At 43.6% G+C, this 18,003-nt stretch overlaps 1 protein-coding gene across 5 annotated transcripts in view; it reads left to right on the top strand.

Moving 5' to 3' along the window:
- The window catches only part of NFATC1 (nuclear factor of activated T cells 1), a 110,784-nt gene that overhangs the window by 28,814 nt on the left and 63,967 nt on the right, over positions 1 to 18,003 (top strand). For all 5 annotated transcript variants that reach the window (XM_030970227.1, XM_030970212.1, XM_030970204.1 and 2 more), the window contains exon 4: positions 14,878 to 15,080. In XM_030970227.1, coding sequence (XP_030826087.1) covers positions 14,878 to 15,080 — 203 coding nt within the window. The remainder of the gene's footprint in view (positions 1 to 14,877; positions 15,081 to 18,003) is intronic.

The following is an 18,003-nucleotide window of genomic DNA, read 5'->3' as shown; positions in this document are numbered from 1 at the left end:
TTTTCGCTGCCTTGCCACGGGTGTTAAAAGAGATTGGGTGTCAGGCTTGAGTGTGTGAGGCTGTGAACTGCCCAAAAATAGCATGATAAAGGGGAGCAAGTTGCAGTAGCTGCATTCTGTTCTTGCAGGCCTCTTTGCTGCTTTTCAGGAGACCTACCAGGTTCTCCCTTTTAAAAATATAATGCTTTTTGGGCATCAGTTGCAGATTCCCTTCATATTGCTATGTCCTTTTGATGGTTTTCAGGTGAATGCTACTAACTGGATCCTCCTTTTCCTCTGTCATCATTCTCTGTGATTTTGGGATCCCTCAGGATGACTGCCTCTTGTTTTTTTATTCTGCCACCATTGTGCCTGTCTACATCTAATGGCCATGAAGTCTCTGAAGGTTTTACTGGATGTCTTGATAGCAAGTCAGGCATGATGATCCTGGAGCCAAGCTCTCCATCACTGTGCAAAATCTTCCCATTACTTTCCTCTGTCTTTGGGCAAGCTGTACCCTTCTTCATGTCATCTAAGTCTGCAATTTAGACTGTTCAGTGAAGTCTACTCTATTTAGCTGCTTGCTGTCCCTGTGCCAGCATGAAAACAGCAGTATCAGCATGCATGTTCTGCGCAGGCCATGGATACCCACACTTGCTGTGCCTAATAAGCTGCACGTTCCTGTCCCCTCGGCTCTCTGCCCACGGAAGGACAGTGGCTCGCCTGGGAAGCCCGCAGCACATTGTGGCTGCACAAACAGATTAATAGCTAGAAGGGAGCAGGATGGGAGAGAGATCATGTTTCATTTCTGGAGAGCTGTTCAGAGATGAGCTGTGCATGAAGCCCCGGTGCAGCTCACGCATAGAGGGTTAGTCCCGACTTTTCATCCCCCTCTTAGTATTTTCACTTGGGGCAGCTGCTTGGTTAGCGCTGCAAGCAGAGACACCTGAGCCTCAGATGGCTGCGACATGTCGGGATAAAGAGGCTTGAGCAGGGCTTGCAGGGTGCTGCTTGTGTTCACCGGCAGCTAGGACTAGCAGTGCCTTGGCTCTCCTGCATGCCCCTGCCGGGATGTAATGCTTTGCTCCTGAGCATGAGCAGAGAGGGGATCAGAGTGCCTGGTTTGGAGACCCACCATTGCCAAGGCAAGCACCGATGCACAGGGCAGCAGGACACTGGATGCAGCCACGGGGCAAGAGGATGGATGTGCGGCAAAGGGATGGATGTGGGGCAAGGGGATGGATGTGGGGCAAAGGGATGGATGTGGGGCTAGGGGATGGATGCTGCGTGGGTTCTCCCAGCAGCATGCCAGGGACAGCAGGAAGCACCAGGGCTGGTGAGGGGCTGAGCTCCTGCTGCCAGCCCCCCTCCCTGCATATCCTGGCCTTACAGCTTCTTGTTATGATTGCTATGGAAATAATTTCAATATGTTTTGCAGCTCTGAGTTGCCGTGTCTTGCATTGCTTGGATGGAAAGCTGCTTGACTGGTTTTAGAGGGTGGCTGTACATGCACAAATACTAGCTGATTTTTTGTGGTGGTGGAATGTAGGAGATTCACAGCATGGTTTTAATTAGAACTGCTCATTTAGTCTTTCATTGCAGTGTGTTCTTTAGTTGAAAGATAATTTAATTTTCTTTGTTTTGGAAGATTTTCGTGCTTGTCTGTGTGAAATGTCTTTATTTACTGTGTCTCATTGTGCTTTGTGCATAACTTTGATTATGAGGAGAGTCAAAAACAAAACTTCCCTGGACTGCACTATCTTCTACCTGCTGTGGGTTTTAATATAGTCCCACTTGTATATATGTACCAAGTGTATGCATTTCTAGGACAAAATCACCAGAGAAAATTGGCAAAGCATGAAGGGGTAGATTTAGCTGTAAAACTCTTCGTGACTTGAACAGGAATAGCATGTCTAAAAGTTGTGAAGTGCTGAAGAAGCGTAACTGGTATGGGTCAGTTTGGTTTGTCATTTTGGAGAAGTCCACAGAAGATATCACTTGTTGAAAAAAAGGCAAAAGCCACAAAAAATCCTGCCTTCTCTTGCAGCACTCCATATTAAGATCTTGTAACACCTCCTCTTCAGTGAAGAGTATTTAGTCTGGTTGTAACACAGTGCAGTGTGGATCAGTCTTGTTAATATATACAAAAATATTTAGATAGTATCTGTCATATGAGATTTTTTTAAAAAAGCTACATAAAATATGCAAATCTCTCCCATAGGTGCAGGAACTCATAAATTGCTCATAAATTGCTCAGACTATGCAGTTACAAAAAGAAAGAATTCTAGATTATATTTTTTAATCCTTAATAATCCTGAAATAATTTTCTAAAAGGGTTTCAAATTAATTTTCAACCACCTCTTTTGCAGTGATAATGTTTTCATTATGTGGGCCTTATGTGCTGTAGCTCTTAATCTGGAGCAATATAATATTCTTCAATATGGACTCAAATCTTGTTACTGAATATGGGTTATAGAGTGTTATTGACCACAAACTGGCATACAGTTGTAGACTTGTACACAAACTCCACCCACAGCTGCAAACTTCAGTTTCCAGGGACAAACAAAATTAGACCACAACTTGCAGGCACATGTGCTAGCATCTAGGTACACAAGTAATCTCAAGCACATGTCTTGAATACATCAAAGCCTCATTTTCTAATCCCTCACAGTTTTCAGGAAAACCTTAAAATATGTGAACTGGCACAGCCCCACTGCTGGCTGCAGGAGCCTCAGTTGAGAAAGAAGCAGGCTGGAGAGGCTTTGCAAAGAACAGACAGTGCAGTGAAAATAGTGGAGCTGGGTAATGGCTCTGCAGTTTTGCTGTCCTAAATGAAATCCCTGAAACTCTTAGCTCAAATAGATTTTACCAGGGTAATTGCTCTAATCACAGGACAGTGTTAATCTGGAAGCCTATCTGTAATAGCAGATGTTTGTAAGAAAATGGCCTGGTGAGTAAAAGCATTCTTCTTCCTCCAGTTTGAGTAAAACTAAAGAAAAAAAATGATGAAATTTGGCGCTTGGGTTCTCCAATTATTATTAAATTCTCTTTTCCCTTTTTGTAGTAGAAAAAAGTGTGTAATGCACATTTGAATTGAATGTAAGAAGTGGTAATTAGCAGGAATACGGCTCAGGATTCTATTTTTATTATGATTTAAGCATGCCATCCAATTTTGGAACAATGACAAGAGCAAGGCCGTTGAAACTGTACATGATGGTGCTCCAGGATTTCCTGTGTGCTCCAGAGCAGAGGTTGGGAGCACTTTTGAGACTAGGGAGGTTGCTGCAGTCTTTGCAGGGAAATGAGCTGCTGCTTTGTGACACCCTTCTGAGGAGGGGAGGGAGGGGTGAGTAGTCCCATCGCAGGCACAGGGAGGGAGGCTGCAGAGAGACCTGGTCAAGTGTCTGCCTTCTGGCCATGACCACCTTGTGCCCAGCCTGTGCTGAGGCTGACTCCAGGACCAGGCTAAAGCAGGCTCCCAAAGCCAGAGTGGAAAAGCCAAAGCACTGAATTTAAGCTGTGGTGGAGCTGACTTTGATCTTTCCCTCTGGGAGGGGAAAGAGCTGGGAAGTACCACTGTCCAAGGTGATGGTCTTGTACCTCTGCTGTGGGAAGCTGTGGGTGGCTGCCCGAAATGAAATGCCTGCTGGTGAAGTTGCTGCAGAGCATTGTGTCTGTAGTGGGCTCTGCCTCTGCAGGGGCCTTTTCCCAAGAGATCTGCCGTGCGTCTTAGGATAAAGCGTGTGTGCCTCACAGCACTGCCCAGGGACTGTGGGACACTCATGCTTTGAGCTGTGGCCTGGGCAAGTGACGAGGGAAGTCCCCATTTCAGGGTTTGTTACATGTCTGCTGCTGAGCTAATTGCCTTGGTTTCTCTCTGTAATCAGGGGAAGGCTCGTCAGTACAGAGTTTAGTGAGCTATTAATTTTATTCTGATGTGAAGATCTGAAGCTGCTTGGGTAAATCACACCTTCAGAGTGCCTGTCTTGTTTTGCTGGCTGTGATGGCAGCCAAGGTGACTAGACCCTGTTGTTGTCCAGCCTGTACCTGTTAAAAGTAAGGTGGCATGAATCACCTGGCTTTTCCCTTTTTCTTTTGACTGGATGTGTTGTGTGCAATTGTTTCTAACTGTGCTCAGCAGGCTTTAAGGTCTTACTGGTTTGCCAAGACTGAGATGTAGTTCTCAGGCTGGATACCCAGGTAAGGCTGGACTATGGCTGGGAGAAGCAGTGCCTTTTAAGACCTTGGCATTTCTATCTCTGGCTTGGGACTTGACTCATACTAGAGCCTCATGTTTGAAGTCAGCAGGCTGATAGAGACACAGTCTTGGTTTGGGTGTAAAAACAGATTCTGGTCGCCATCACCTCCTTGTCATACGTCCCTTCAAAGGAGATATCGTTACCCCCACCATCCTCCTCAGTTCCCAGTCATACGCTGGCATCCTGCTCCACCAACTGCAGCAGAGTCTCATCCGTTTGCAGCACCAGATAAGCTATTCTATAAGGCTTTTATTGGCAAGTTCTGCTGTTAATATTTGCAGCATTTTACTTGGCTGTCTTACTGGCTTTAAGCAGGGTTATGGTGTTAGTCTGTGAGTGTTCAAGTCAGAAATTCTAGTGCAACAGCTGTTGCTAAATAATGTTGCTCAACGTGACAATATTTAGAATGATCGATTGAAAATAGTCCCCTGTATGTTGAGAAAGTTTTAGAAATCTTTCATGCTTATTTTATTTACTTTCAGTTGGAGATCTCAAGCCTTTCTGTTCATTGTAGCACTGGTGGCAGAGCACCTCATGGTATGCTCATTGGTCAGGCATGTCTATTCCATCCATTTGGTTTTTGGATTTTTTTTCGTTAAAAAAAGCAGTGACATCAACCAATGGCATCACCCTCAAGCAACTTACAGTGTGGAATCCAATCTCTCAATATTTCTTATAGTTTGATCAGACTGTTCTGAAGGTCAAAACCTTGAATCCAAGTTAAAAGATATACCTGACCTATTTTTGTTGCTGCATTTAGATGCTTTCCATGGAAGACGTGCTCTCAGATAAAACTGCAGTGTAATCAGAGCTGTAGCACCAGGTGGATTAAAGGTGATTTGGGGAAGTGGAGTAGGACCAGAAGTGGTCTCCTGGCAGTGTGGGTACTGTCTTTGTTTTGTGAGGAGGTTGAAGCACAGATTGGTTAAACAAAAAAGTCTGGAAATATGTAAAAAGTTGCTATGATTTTGTTTCTGCTCTAATCAAATCATAATTTCTGATAAAGCAAAAACTCTGGCAGTGCTGGAGATAGGAACTTCCTCACTCCATGCCCAGCTCACTGCAACTTCAGCTGAGACATCTTTGCTCTGCACTTTTATAAAAAGCCTTGAAATGTTTTCCTTCTTTTAATTCATTCCTACATAAAAATTAAAAAAAAAAACCAGCCAAAAATGGACAGAACAGAAGTACTGTGAAAGCTGGAAGCCATCAGTATACATGTGACTTTCAGAAGAAGAGATTATTTCATACCTTCAGCCAACCTCCCTTCCCACTCCCTCCTTTCCCCAAACACAGAAAGCAGTCAGGGCTTGATTCATGGACCGTCTGATTATAATAAGTCTCACTTGGGGCATACAGCTGTATACCATGCTACTGCACTACGTGCTTTATCTGCCTCCACCCTTGGGTGTTTAGTTCCTGCTCTGTGCTGTGGCTTTTGACTCCATTGGCTGATTAAATAGCAAAATGTCTCATATAAGATTTTTTTTGTCTTTTTAAACAAGTACTTGGCAAATCAGAGAAATTAAGTATTGAAAGTCTATCTGTAGTAATTTTCGTGGCAACAGAACAGTAAGTGCAATATTCGTATTATGAATATGGCTCAGTATTTATAGCTCTCCAAATATTTACAGAGATAAAGCCTTTAAACATAGCCCCAGCTTTCTGTCTTCAGTAGCAGTTTAAATAAATGTCATTTGGAGAGAAGTTAAAATTGAGAAAAAAGGCAGCCATTTCTAGTTTAATACTGTCTCACTGGTGTCCCTGAACTCCAAAAGTTTTCAGCCTGAAACTGAGTTGCCTCTGTCCCATATGAGCCAGTGTTTATCTTGACATGCACCTCAAAAGCATTGGCCTTTAATCAGATAACTCTTGTGAGTAGATGGGTGCCCCATTGTCCTCAAATTCACAAGGGTGAGAATTCAAAGTCATGCATTTGCTGAAGCACTCATGAGCCACCGAGTTAAAACGTGGCATTGAGGGTGTGTCTGGGATTGGAAGAGTCACCAAGGGATGCTGGCAGTGTGCTGGAGCACGGCTGGGATGGGCAGTGGTGAAGGACATGGTGCTGACGGCACCTGACACACACCCGAGGATCCCGGGCCAGCCTGTGCTCACCACAACCGGGAGCGTGCTGGGTGCGAGCGGTGCGTCAGCAGCATGGCGAAAGGCAGGCTCACAAGTATGAGCTTGTCCAGGCTATCTGCCTAAGAACGTGTCATAAATTCCTTCTATTGGGCTCTTGTGATCATTTTTTTTTAACCCATGCATGGCCATGGTTATGACTCTCCAAACTGAAAGCCATGATGGATGCTGAAGGCAAATGTTTTGAGTAGAAACTCAACAGAGTTTCTACTCTACTGAGTTTCTTAAGTTTCTAGAGTGAGGGGTTGGGTAGTTTCAGGGAGGACACTGTTGTCTTGGATTTACCCCCAGACCTGGATTTATAATCCTTGGAGAGTGATGAGGCAGCAAGGATTCAAAGAACATTTCTATGGTCTTGTGGTAGAAGATGTCATGAGAGCCGTAATGATTTTTTGGTGTCCCAGTGAATAAGGTGCCCAGGAATAACAAATCCATAATATTAGTAACTCCTTTTCTTATGGGCATCTCTCTTGTGAGTCTAACAGTTTTAGGAGGAGTTTGACATGAGTTGGTTTTTAGGTAAATGTATTTTTTAGGAGGAAAATCCTTCCTAGAAATAGGGAGCAGCATCTTGCGGCTGTTTAGACAAGGAGATTTCATGGCTGTGCTGAGAGCCAGCAGCCACGAAGGCTGTTTTTCCCTGGATAGAGACTGAAATTACTTGTGAGCCAGTGACTGAGTGTACAGCATCTCTATTACATTAAGATTAATAATTCCTCAGCGTATTTGCAGCTGGAAGTTTTATATAGATCTTTATTCATCATGATGTGAACAGCTGCTCTTTTGCTGCTCTGTTAAGGTCCAAGTGGCAGCACTAGAAAGTGCCACATAAAACACACTCCTGCTGTTTCCATTCACTGCTCTCCCATCCAGCTCTAGTCCTTGGCCCAGGGTTGGCCCCTTGCAGGAGCAAGCCATCTTATTTTTATTTGTGGACCAGCTCTGACTGCATTTGGATCTTAAAACAGAGTTTGAGTAAATCCAAGGAAAGTTACTTTCAGAAAGAAAAAATAAATCCTGAAAGTAGCACAAAAATCTGTAGGATTTCCTGTTACAATGTTATATTAAGTAAGTGAAAGACTATGGGGTAGTAACATGTTTCATTGCACAGAGCATAATTTATTCTCTTTTTTTGTTTAACTGCATCAGATGTAGTACAGCAAAATCTGTCACAGCCAGAGGGTCATCTCAGCTCCTAAGGAACTGTTTTATTTTCTGTTTGGTTGTTTTTTGAGGAGTTGTTCTCTTTTTACTGTATTTCATTTTGAAGTCTGTCTGCTCTGTTGTTTTGAATAAGATGCTCCCCTTTTTTTGGCTTGTCCTCTCAAAGGAGTGTCCAAGCAGACCAAGTTTAGTACCTGAATAGTCTCCGACAAAGAGTCTGGAGCTGAGCAGTGCTCATCATCCAAAAACCAGCGCTCCTCCTTGCTTGCCTGGTTGCTGGCAAAGGGAAGACTTTCCTGGTCAGGATGATGTGCCTCCCTCGGTCCTAGGTACCCGGAAGCAGGCGTCTAGACATCTGGAAAGAGCAAGGGTCACATGGGTGGTGTGGCAGTGACTGAAATGTGTACACCTGCAGAGTGTGAGCTTGAAGGTGGAGAAAAGCAGCTGCAGAGAGACAGGGATTCTGCAACATGCCCAGCAAGACACGTGCCTCAGTGGTTTGCTGGTGCTCTGTCGATGCTGCCTGTCTGCCTCATTGGCACTGCCAAGGCTGCTTGCTCCTTGTCCTGTGGGGACCTGAATCCCCAGAGCAGGGGCTGCCAGCCCCTGCCTGGCTCGTGCTTGGCAGCTCAGGGTACAGCTGCCCAGTTGTGCCCTGCTGCTGCTCTTCAGCATGCATCCCCTGATCTGCGGGAGGACTGCCCAGCTTCCCTCTGGAGCAGAGGGGTCAAGGGGAGTTCCATAAACTAGCTCCCATGGCACCTGGGATTTGGGAGAGGAGCTTGAGAGGAGAGTTGCTACAGTCCCAGTCCCCCATCTCAGGGCATCTGAGGTGTGTTTTTTTTCTCAGACCTCCCCCTACAGAAGAGTTAAGGTCCAAACCAGGTCAGAATGGGTATTAGGGAATTTTGCAAAGAATGGGGTAGTCTTTTCCTGACTCTTTTTCCCAGAGGTGTAGGTTGCTGGCTCCCAGAGCCTTCAGCAGCAGGGTTTTGGGTGTTTTCACCTGGAGGCATGGTGGCAGGGCAGCTCGCTGGCTCCCCAGGCGGAAGCCGGGCAGGATCTCTGCAGTGCACACCAGAATAGATGCCCTGGTCTCCTGACCTCACCCCCTGTGCCTGCGCTTCACATGACAGTCACTGCTCGCAAGATCAGCTTTTCCCTCCTGCCGTTCAAATCCATGATGCAGTGGCTTACGTCCTCTTCGGCTCCTGTGTGGGAGCCGAAAGTAAATTCTTTTTCTTGAAAATCAGATTCATGACACTATTTTTATGCATGCTCAGTGCTAACTGCTGAAATCAATACCAAGAATGTTTGTGTACTTTCTTTGTAGATTAAACAGCTGGATCTTTGATTTGGTTTTAAAAAACCAGGACACTGAGCACTCACTGATGGTATTTTATTGAGGCTGTATATTAGGTGCACTTTTAAAACATGACAATTTGTTTCATTTTATCATTCATCATGTGCAGTTCCTGAAAAAAAACCAACTGCTGCTTGAAATGCAATAAAGCTATTTAGTGTGTAGCTCCAAACTCTAGCTTAAAGAGACAAGCAGCACTTGTCTTGTCTTGACTTTTAAATGTCCCTATTTTATAGATTTTAGTCTGTTCGACCTTTTTTGAAAGCATTGCTTTCCAAAACATGATGAGGATAAAAGGGAAAGAAGCCCCCTTACACCAGACTGGGTTGTTAATCTCCCTGATGAGTCTCACCAGACTGACTCGGGTATTCCTTGAACAGTTCTGGGAATGCAAATGGGACAGACAGATGTGTAAGGCTTTGCTGAGCATAAGCACTGTGGTACCTGCTGCAAGCAGTGTGGCCATCAGTTACATGGTCAGGTAAGTAGTTATTGTTCTTCGTATTTTTAGAGGCATAAAATGGATTGTTGTCTTTATTATATACCAAACATAAAAAACCAGGCAAGAAAAACACACACACGGTGATATGGATGTTCCCTGTGGCGTTTTTTGGCACATCATTGTCATTAAGGAGGCAGCCCCTACGGGCCTCAAAAGTCTCAAGCACAGCTGCTGACTGGTTTTGAGAGTGAATACAAAGTCCCTGGTCATGCCCTGCTTTGTTATTAGTGGGAGGTCAGCCTTTAATGCATTGGGACAGGCTAAGCCCTAAATTATACCCCAATGTTCATTTGATATATTTGCAAAACAGTCCAGGTCTGGAGGAATGCGCCACTGTAGCGTTTTTGCAGTCCTTTCCCCAAATTCCCAGGAAGTACACTTGAAAGCTATTGCACAGGATAGCTCCCTTTCTTCCTGACTGATGTCATGGGTGCTACAGAGGGTGTATCTGGCTGGTGTGTCCCGTGAGAACAGGGCCATTCTTTCGGTGGCCTCCAGGAGCCTCTCCAGACAGAGGCTTCCTTGTTATGACAGGTAGCTTTCTGAGCATTTCAACAGATGCTTGGGCATGCCAAAAGCATAAAAGCACTTGGAACGGGAACATGCAGAATATTTCAACTGCGTTTCTTAAAATAAATGCCATGGCTTAAATAATAGAAGTTTTCCTCACTGACTCTAGAATAACCACTGAAGCTGAAATAGTGTTTGAGTTATTGGATGTGGCGCTTGCAAAATTTCCTCAAAATTTAGTAACTGTAGGAAGGTTTGGGGAGGTTTTGCTTTTTTTTTTTTTTTCCCTAGTGCTTATGTTCAAAACACCTCATCTCCTTCTGCTCATCGTTTCCAAGTCTGTTCAATTCCAATTGGCAGATTTAATAGATGTGTACCAGGAGCACATCTGGAATCCAGGCAGCCTCAGTATGCTCATGTCTGTGATAAACCAGAGGTCATCATAGCTGTAGGACTGAATCAGATAGTACCTTGCTCGTGGCTGTGAGGGGTGACAGCTCTGTTTCCCTCACACTTCACTGGCCACTGGAGATTGGAAGATTCCTGGCGTTCAGTGCCACGGCATCTGGACACATGAAAACATCCAGCCCCAGTGCATCTCTCTGGGGAGAGGCTGGGGTTTGCTTTGGCACCCTGCACTGAGATGAGCAGCAGCCTACTGGTGAGAATCGAGATACGTTGGTGGGAGATAGCGCTGGGAAAGCAATGACGGAGAGGTGTAGGAATCCCAGGGAAGGCTTGATGCGGTGGCTCAGCCGGTGCAGCCTTTTCCCTCGCTCTTTCATAAGAGGATGTAAGGTGACGAAGAGCTTAGCTGTGATAGGTCGTGTTCTGGTGTTAATTACCAGTGACTGCATCGCTTTTGATAGAATTAGAGGAGTGTGTAATAGGCCTGCAATTAAGTCTGATTTTGATCTTTGCAGCTTCAGACAATAAAAATGAAAATGTCATTTGAGATGAGTTCAAGTATTTTTAACAGTGTTGCTCAAAGAGGCAAAAAGCAGAGTAGTCAGTGTTTGGTCAGAACAAGAGAATATGACCTATTTTCATTTCAAAACCAAACACTTGGCCACACAGTTCTTACCTGCATATTTAAGTCTTTCCTGCGTCTTTCCTTTGTACCAAACCAGGTGACTGCTGTATCACTGCCTTTATTTGGGAAGGGAAACTCATTCAGAAACATTGTGCTCCTGGTCCTTTTTTGCAGCTAATTCTTTTTACAGTTTCATGGCAGGGGAAAGTACACCTCTTTCCACTTGGATCTATGTATTGCCAAGGAAAGCATGCCTGGTAGGAAAGACATGTCCTTTATTATGAATGCTGTAGCTGAGAGCACCTTTGTCACCCATACTCAACCACTGAGTTATTAGGAGCTTTGGACTGTGTTACACAGAGAAAAAGATAAAAATAGGGTGTCTGACGCATGCATCCCATGTTGCATGCCAGGAAACTGAATCGCTCTTCCACCTAGTACAGTACCCCAGAGCATACATGGAAAATATGCATGGATATGAACATGCGAGATCTTTCCTCACCAAGAAAAATGCTCAGTCACCCTTTTTTCCCATCCCATTTTACATTGATCTTGTTTGATATTCCCTTTGGCTGCTGGCAAACCTAACAGCCTAAAGTCCCTCAATTGTGCTTTTACTGCCACTGCTTCTCATTGTTGAACCTGTCTCCCATGTTTTGAAGGAACTGTGGAATATTCTTACTGCACCCAGCTGGCAGTAAGCAGGATCTTGCCCATTCACCAGACATCTGCAGTGGGCTGAAAACTCCCGAGGCTCAGCGCTGTCTGTCACAGAAATAATGCACTGGAGGCATAGTCTAAAATAAGTAATTTGCAGTATGTGCTCCTTTAAATGTTAATCCTTGCATCGCTTTCTTTTATTGCTTCTGTTGGCATACACGATTATGTGACATAATATAAAAGTAAATAATGTGATGCAACGGGTAAAGCTCAAAAGGAAATACGAATTAGAGATCAGATGCTTCCTAACACAGAATACGACACAAAACTTACAGTGACGTGACTGTGAATTTTTCTTATTTTGAGGGCAGCAAAATCAAGCATATAGCAATTACAAGAGTCCTTCTGGATGTTTCTGGCACTTTCTAAGTCGGGGAGTAAGTGACTTTGGGTAATAGATCCAAAATAAAGTATGGCTCTGCTCTAAGACAGGGCCTTTAAAAAAAGCAAGCATAAATTCAGCTTGACGATTACAAACCTTAAAAAACAATGCAAAACATGCAACTGGGATCTCATTATTTATTTTCCAGCACATGAACACTTTTCATGGGAAGGCAGGTGTGCAAAGCTGAGGGCTATGGGTGTTTGATTGCCTCCTGCTAGGAAACCTGTGGGAAAAGCACAAGCTGAGGCTCAGCAGTAGGTTACAAACTATGGCAGCAGGCAAGTTCAGATTTAAAAATAAAGTCTGAAATAGCAGAACCCAATGCAAGACCAACATTTTTGGTCCTCTTTGCCCGTGTTCAGTAAAACATACGGGTACCTCGGTGTGCGATTTTGCTTTTGCTGAATTGAGGTTTGAGTTACTCACTAGTCTATTTTTACATTTTAAGTGTCCTTGTAACTCAATATGTGTTTGTTTTAATTTTACACTCTCCATAAAAAGCATCCTCCATGACGACTTGGAGAAGTGGCCGCTGGCAATGCATAGAAATTTATTTGCCTGGCATGTCACACTGTCTTACTTTTCCCCCTGCAAACCCACGTGCTGGTCTTGACCAAAAATACCCTGGGATACCTTGTGTCTCCTCCCTTACTTAAGCTTTGCTGCTGAGGCTCTGGAAGTGGTGAGGCAGGAAGGATCAGCTTGGGACAAATCCAGGTCACTCCACCAGCCCTGCTCACACACACCCCGTTGGAATTAATGAGCAGTCAGGCTGTCGTGGGGGGAACAGGGTGGTGATGAGTAGGACAGTGGCTTCCCTGTAGCCGCTGGCTGTACCAGGAGCACACCTGTGATCACCCATCTGCAGCTCAAGCTGCATGTCTGTCTCTGAGGGAAGAAAGTGAGGATGTCCCTGTTTTTGCAGGATAGTGCTGATGTGTGTGTCAGGGGCCATAGGAGTGGGTGTTCCATGTAGAGCTGGAGGGAGGTTCGTAGCCCATGGCATCCTACTGAAGGCAGCATACAGGCATGGCTCTGCTTTTCTCTCTCTGTTGTTTCGCTGATAGTGCAGATTATCAAACTGCTACTAATGTGTTTCCAATTTTACAGTTCTGGCATGGAACCCTCATATCAATCGTATCATATAATATCATAAACATATCATATCATGTCACAACCCCCTGGCTCTGAACCGCCTTCATATGATGTCTCAGGAATGCAGAGCTGATAAAATAATGTAGAAAGGCTAGAAATGAACCTTCACTTCCTTCTATCCCTGCATCCTTCCAGCATTCATGTGCCTTAGTTAAGGATATAAAATTGCTGCACCAAATCAAACAAAAATGCTTCTGTTCTCTTTGCTTTTCTGACCAACGTGTGGGGTGAAAAATTTACGGTGTGCCCAATTGTTGATGGAAGGTGTGTCTAGGCTCATTGTCCTCCCTTCCTCATGCCTTGGTCTCTGTGGTACCTGAAACTTTGCCACTGTGAATTGCTGTTGCCATTCACCATGTTTGATAGTGGAGAGATGGCTTTGGGCCTGTTAGTTAGTACCCACCAGAATTTCGCTGGGCTCAAGGAGTAAAAATGATTCAAGATCTTTGTTTTTAATAGCATTCCTGCTATCAGATGGTAAAATGCCCTGGAGAGATAATATGAAATTGCTTTGTAAGGAGTGTGAAAATTTAAGGAGAGTGAAAATAGACAAAATACAAATATAAGCAGTGTTTGATATATGGGTTTCACCGCTTGTTTTCAGTTTTATTTAGCTTTGAACTTGCAGCTAACTTAAAACTAGTGTTGCTCCTTACCAAATTGTGGTAAGTTTTGAGTTTTGGTATGCAGTGATGGTGAATAACTCATGCCCAAACCCACATGAACCATTCACAGTGGAACCTAAACCTACAACAAAGTGAGTGGGTTTGCTCTAGGGTGGGGCATCTCCTGGGACAGTGGGCCTTGCCCACATTTCTCCCTCCTATAGTTGCTGCATCTTCCCTTCCCTTGGGACAAAACTTCGCCACTAACCCCTGTAAGAGAACTGGTTTTGTGAGACTCATTTCCCAATGTCAGGTGGCAGCCACAAGTGAGACGTTGTCTGGGGACTCCACAGCAGTGGGAACCATGAGTAGCTTCTACAGGAGATGGTGCGGGTGAGGTCAGGGTCTGCTTCCTCCGCATCCTGTGGCAGAAATAACTCTTGTCATCAGAGCAGCCACTGTAATGTGGATGAGGTTCAACCCAGGCCCAAGAGCTTCAATGAGATTTTTGTGTGATTATAACAAGAATTTGACACACATGGTGAGCTGCTAATCATGTATATGTGATCTGTCTCCATGCTGTCCCAGGAGGTATTTACCAGCATAAAAATCAGCTAATGAGGTCACAAGCAGCAGACTGCTGCTCCATGGGAGTTGTCCAAGGAAGCATGGGGATGGGTGAGCTATGTCCTTTCCTCTGCAAACTGTCAGTTTTGCATCCCTTAGTACTGTGAACAGGCATCAAGTTCATTGTGTTTTTCTGCTGAACACTGCAGCAGAATTTATGCAAAGTTTTCTGTAGATGTAGCAGGACTACTCAAAAGCTCAGTCCATCTGAAGTGCCTCAGGTCCTTTAGGATAATGAGACGTTTTGTGAGTGCACCTTTTTATTGTACCAATATTACATTACAGGAAAAATGGAAGGGGGGAACTTAACGCATAGCACCTGTCACAGGTTCTCTCCTTGAAATTAGGTTCTCCTGCTTATAAAACTTTAATTGATTCCTAGCAGTTTATGTGCGTGGCGCTCAGTGGGCGTTTTCTGTTCTCTTGCCAGCTCCATGGTTACTTAGAAAGCGAGCCGCTCACGCTGCAGCTGTTCATTGGGACTGCAGACGACCGCCTGCTGCGACCCCATGCCTTCTACCAGGTTCACCGCATCACCGGCAAGACAGTTTCCACCACCAGCCATGAAACAATACTTTCCAACACCAAAGTCCTGGAAATCCCTCTTCTTCCAGAGAACAACATGAGAGCAATGTAAGACCAAGGCACCATGTCTGACTCCTAGCAGTTTCGTCTTGGTCAACTCACTTAATTTCTTTGGGGTTTGTTCCTTTCTTTCTGTACACAATTTTCCTTTCCCTATCTTCTTTTTTTCTTTCCCTGCATTTCTCTCTGTAATAGTAGGTTTCCACAACGTTGCTGAGACAAATTGCCGCTAATCAGCTTAACAGCAGAATGAACTGCACAAATATTTATGACAACTGATTTACTTTCATTCTAGAGTTTCAGCCAATGTGCTTATTTGCCATTTAAAATAAGTATCTCGGTTACTGAGCTGTAAATATCTCCTACCTCAGCTCCTGCATTTAGTTTCTAAATATGACACCTGTTGCTCCTATACGCACTAGCACAAGGAACAGAGCTGATTAAAATTTATCTTTGGATGTCAAAGGAAACTCTTAGAGAGCATTTCCAAGTACCCTCGTGGTTTTTCTGAGACGAATGAAACCACTCATTTCTCACATAATAAAACTCAGCATTTTTCATGGCACTTGCTTACAAGCAAATCTTCCAGAACTAAGAAGGGTTACCTCTGAGAACCTGTATTCAAAGTTGATGCAGTTTACAGACTGAGTTGTTAAACTGGGCTAAGTTTAGTGCTATGCAGAAAAGCAGGCATGGTTGTCTTAGGATATCTGGGTGATAATTAAGTGCCCTGTAGGTCCCTTAAGCATATGTAAACCGTTATAGGATGGTATATAAAGGTTAAAATAGTATACTATGTAAGTGATATACAGCAAACCTTTCACACTATTTTATCCTATCCTCTCTGGACCCCTCCCTCAAATCAGCCTACTCCCTGAGTTGTCTCCTCCCTTCATTCAAATTATCCTAACCATTATCTGAGGTGTCTGCCTTGGGAGGAATTTCTGTGTGCTTGTGTGCAAGTACAGCTCTTGGTGTGTGTATAAATGTAAATGTATTCATATTTACATATGGATGCATGCACCTTTGTGTGCGTATATATAGAAAGATAGAAAGTAAGCAAGAAATCCTGACCTCCACCAAACCAAATACCACAGGAAAATCACAATTTCACTCCTTGTTTTTCATACAGTTTGCCTTGCCTTAACGAAGTGGAAAATGCTGTCAGACACCTAAAGTCCTTCCACACATAGTGGTTATTAGAAGCTGTTTTGCAGTGTCATGTCCAACGTGCCCTGGAGTGCCTCATGTAAATAGAAGAGCCAGAATATGTTTAGCTGCATTGCCAGCTGGGCTTAGAGTAATCACTCAAGACCTGAGGATCTCTCTCAGTGCATTGTGTTAAAAGTCACGACAAGCCTTCAGAATTATTGGCCCTGTTTGCTGCCATTGTATGTTAGTGGGGCTGAATTGGAGTTAAGGAAATTTCACCAATTTGTACCCACACAGTATTTATCTGGCACTTTATTTATCCAGTTTGAATCAAGTTTTTGGCCATCTAGGAACTTTATTACCATTTCATTCATCTTTCTTCCTAAAATAAAGGTAAGTTACACAGTTTGGGAGCCAAGCTGAATATTTTTGTGGCATGTGTGCCAGACGGTGGTACAGCTCACTCAAGAATTACAAACTATGCTTTGGCATATATAGGCCTTACATGTCAGTAGTCTAAAACCTCATGTAGCACTACCAATTAATTGAAATTTGGAGCCAAGGACTTTCCTCACACTTCATGTGTTCAGGCCCTGATTCAGTGAAGCACCAGAGCTCATCTGCCCATTTAAACTTTTGCCCATTTAGCTGTTCCTATTGACTTGAGATTTCAATGTCCATGACTTTACAAGCTTGAATTTAAATACCTTTTCCTCTCTGAACATTTGGATATAAGTTGTACATCAATAATTATTCCATTTACAAGTGTTGCTGTAGGAGAGACAAAATGGTGAAATGCACCATTTCTTCCATAACTTATGGATCTTTGCATAGAATTTTGACATAGATACAAATACTCTGTATTCTTATGCAGACTATAAGAATTCTTATGTAATTCTTATATAATTCTTATGGCTTCATCTGCTAATAAGCATTGTTGGGGATCTTTAATACTTTCATTAGTTTCTTTGATCGTATCAGCAAGGGCATTTTTTAAATTCTGAAATCCATACTTGAGAAAAAATGCAGATCAAAACTGTGCTGCCATAGTGCTTATTTGCAGTTTGCTTCAGAAGAAGAGCTTCAAAGGTCTAGAGGGGGAATTAAACTCTCTAAATGCAAAATAAAATTAACTATGCATACTCAATGTAATAAAATGCATGCCAGAGACCAGTACCCAGAAGAAATTGCCATGTAGTCTTTGTAGTCATGGCCAAGGCAGAGGTATTTTTGCAGTGCGTTTTTGAGTGCATATGTTTATATGTCTTTTGCTCTGGGAGCTTCTTCTGTTGAAATATTCTTTGACAAAAATCCTGGCTCATAAACTCATCCAGGAGAAAACCAAAGTTAAAAAACTAAAGAAGACAGTGAGGCCAGAAATTGTAGTAGTTATATCTGATGAAAAGCACGTTTTTCCGTAATGTGAGGAGAGGACTCTGAGTTTAGTTTTTTTCATGCAGAGCTTCAGCTCAGCGCTAAGCTTGGGAGTATTTCCAACTCATTGAAATACAAACAAACTGACAGTAGAACTGACCTCAGGGAGAGCTTTTTTGCTCATTAATAAGAATTTCAGGACTTCACCCTAGATTGAAAATCTTGTCAGATTTTGGTCTAAATTAGTTGTAACAAGTAAAATTTTAAGTAGCCTGGCATTCTAGGTTAGTAACAGTTTCTGCACTTCTGTCGCATCCCACTGGCTTTTTTAGTCTTGCTGTTTCTTTGGGCTTTGGTTTATCTTTAACTACAATCCTTATAGGATGTGTTGAGGAGGAAGGGTCCTTTAGATTTTCTTCCTCTGAGAACTGAGGGAGCATCCTAA

Source organism: Camarhynchus parvulus, chromosome 2 (assembly GCF_901933205.1).
Source record: "Camarhynchus parvulus chromosome 2, STF_HiC, whole genome shotgun sequence".
NCBI classification, from domain to species: domain Eukaryota; kingdom Metazoa; phylum Chordata; class Aves; order Passeriformes; family Thraupidae; genus Camarhynchus; species Camarhynchus parvulus.
Note: the sequence above shows the minus strand (reverse complement) of the source record. Positions and strands in the feature narration are given on the sequence as shown.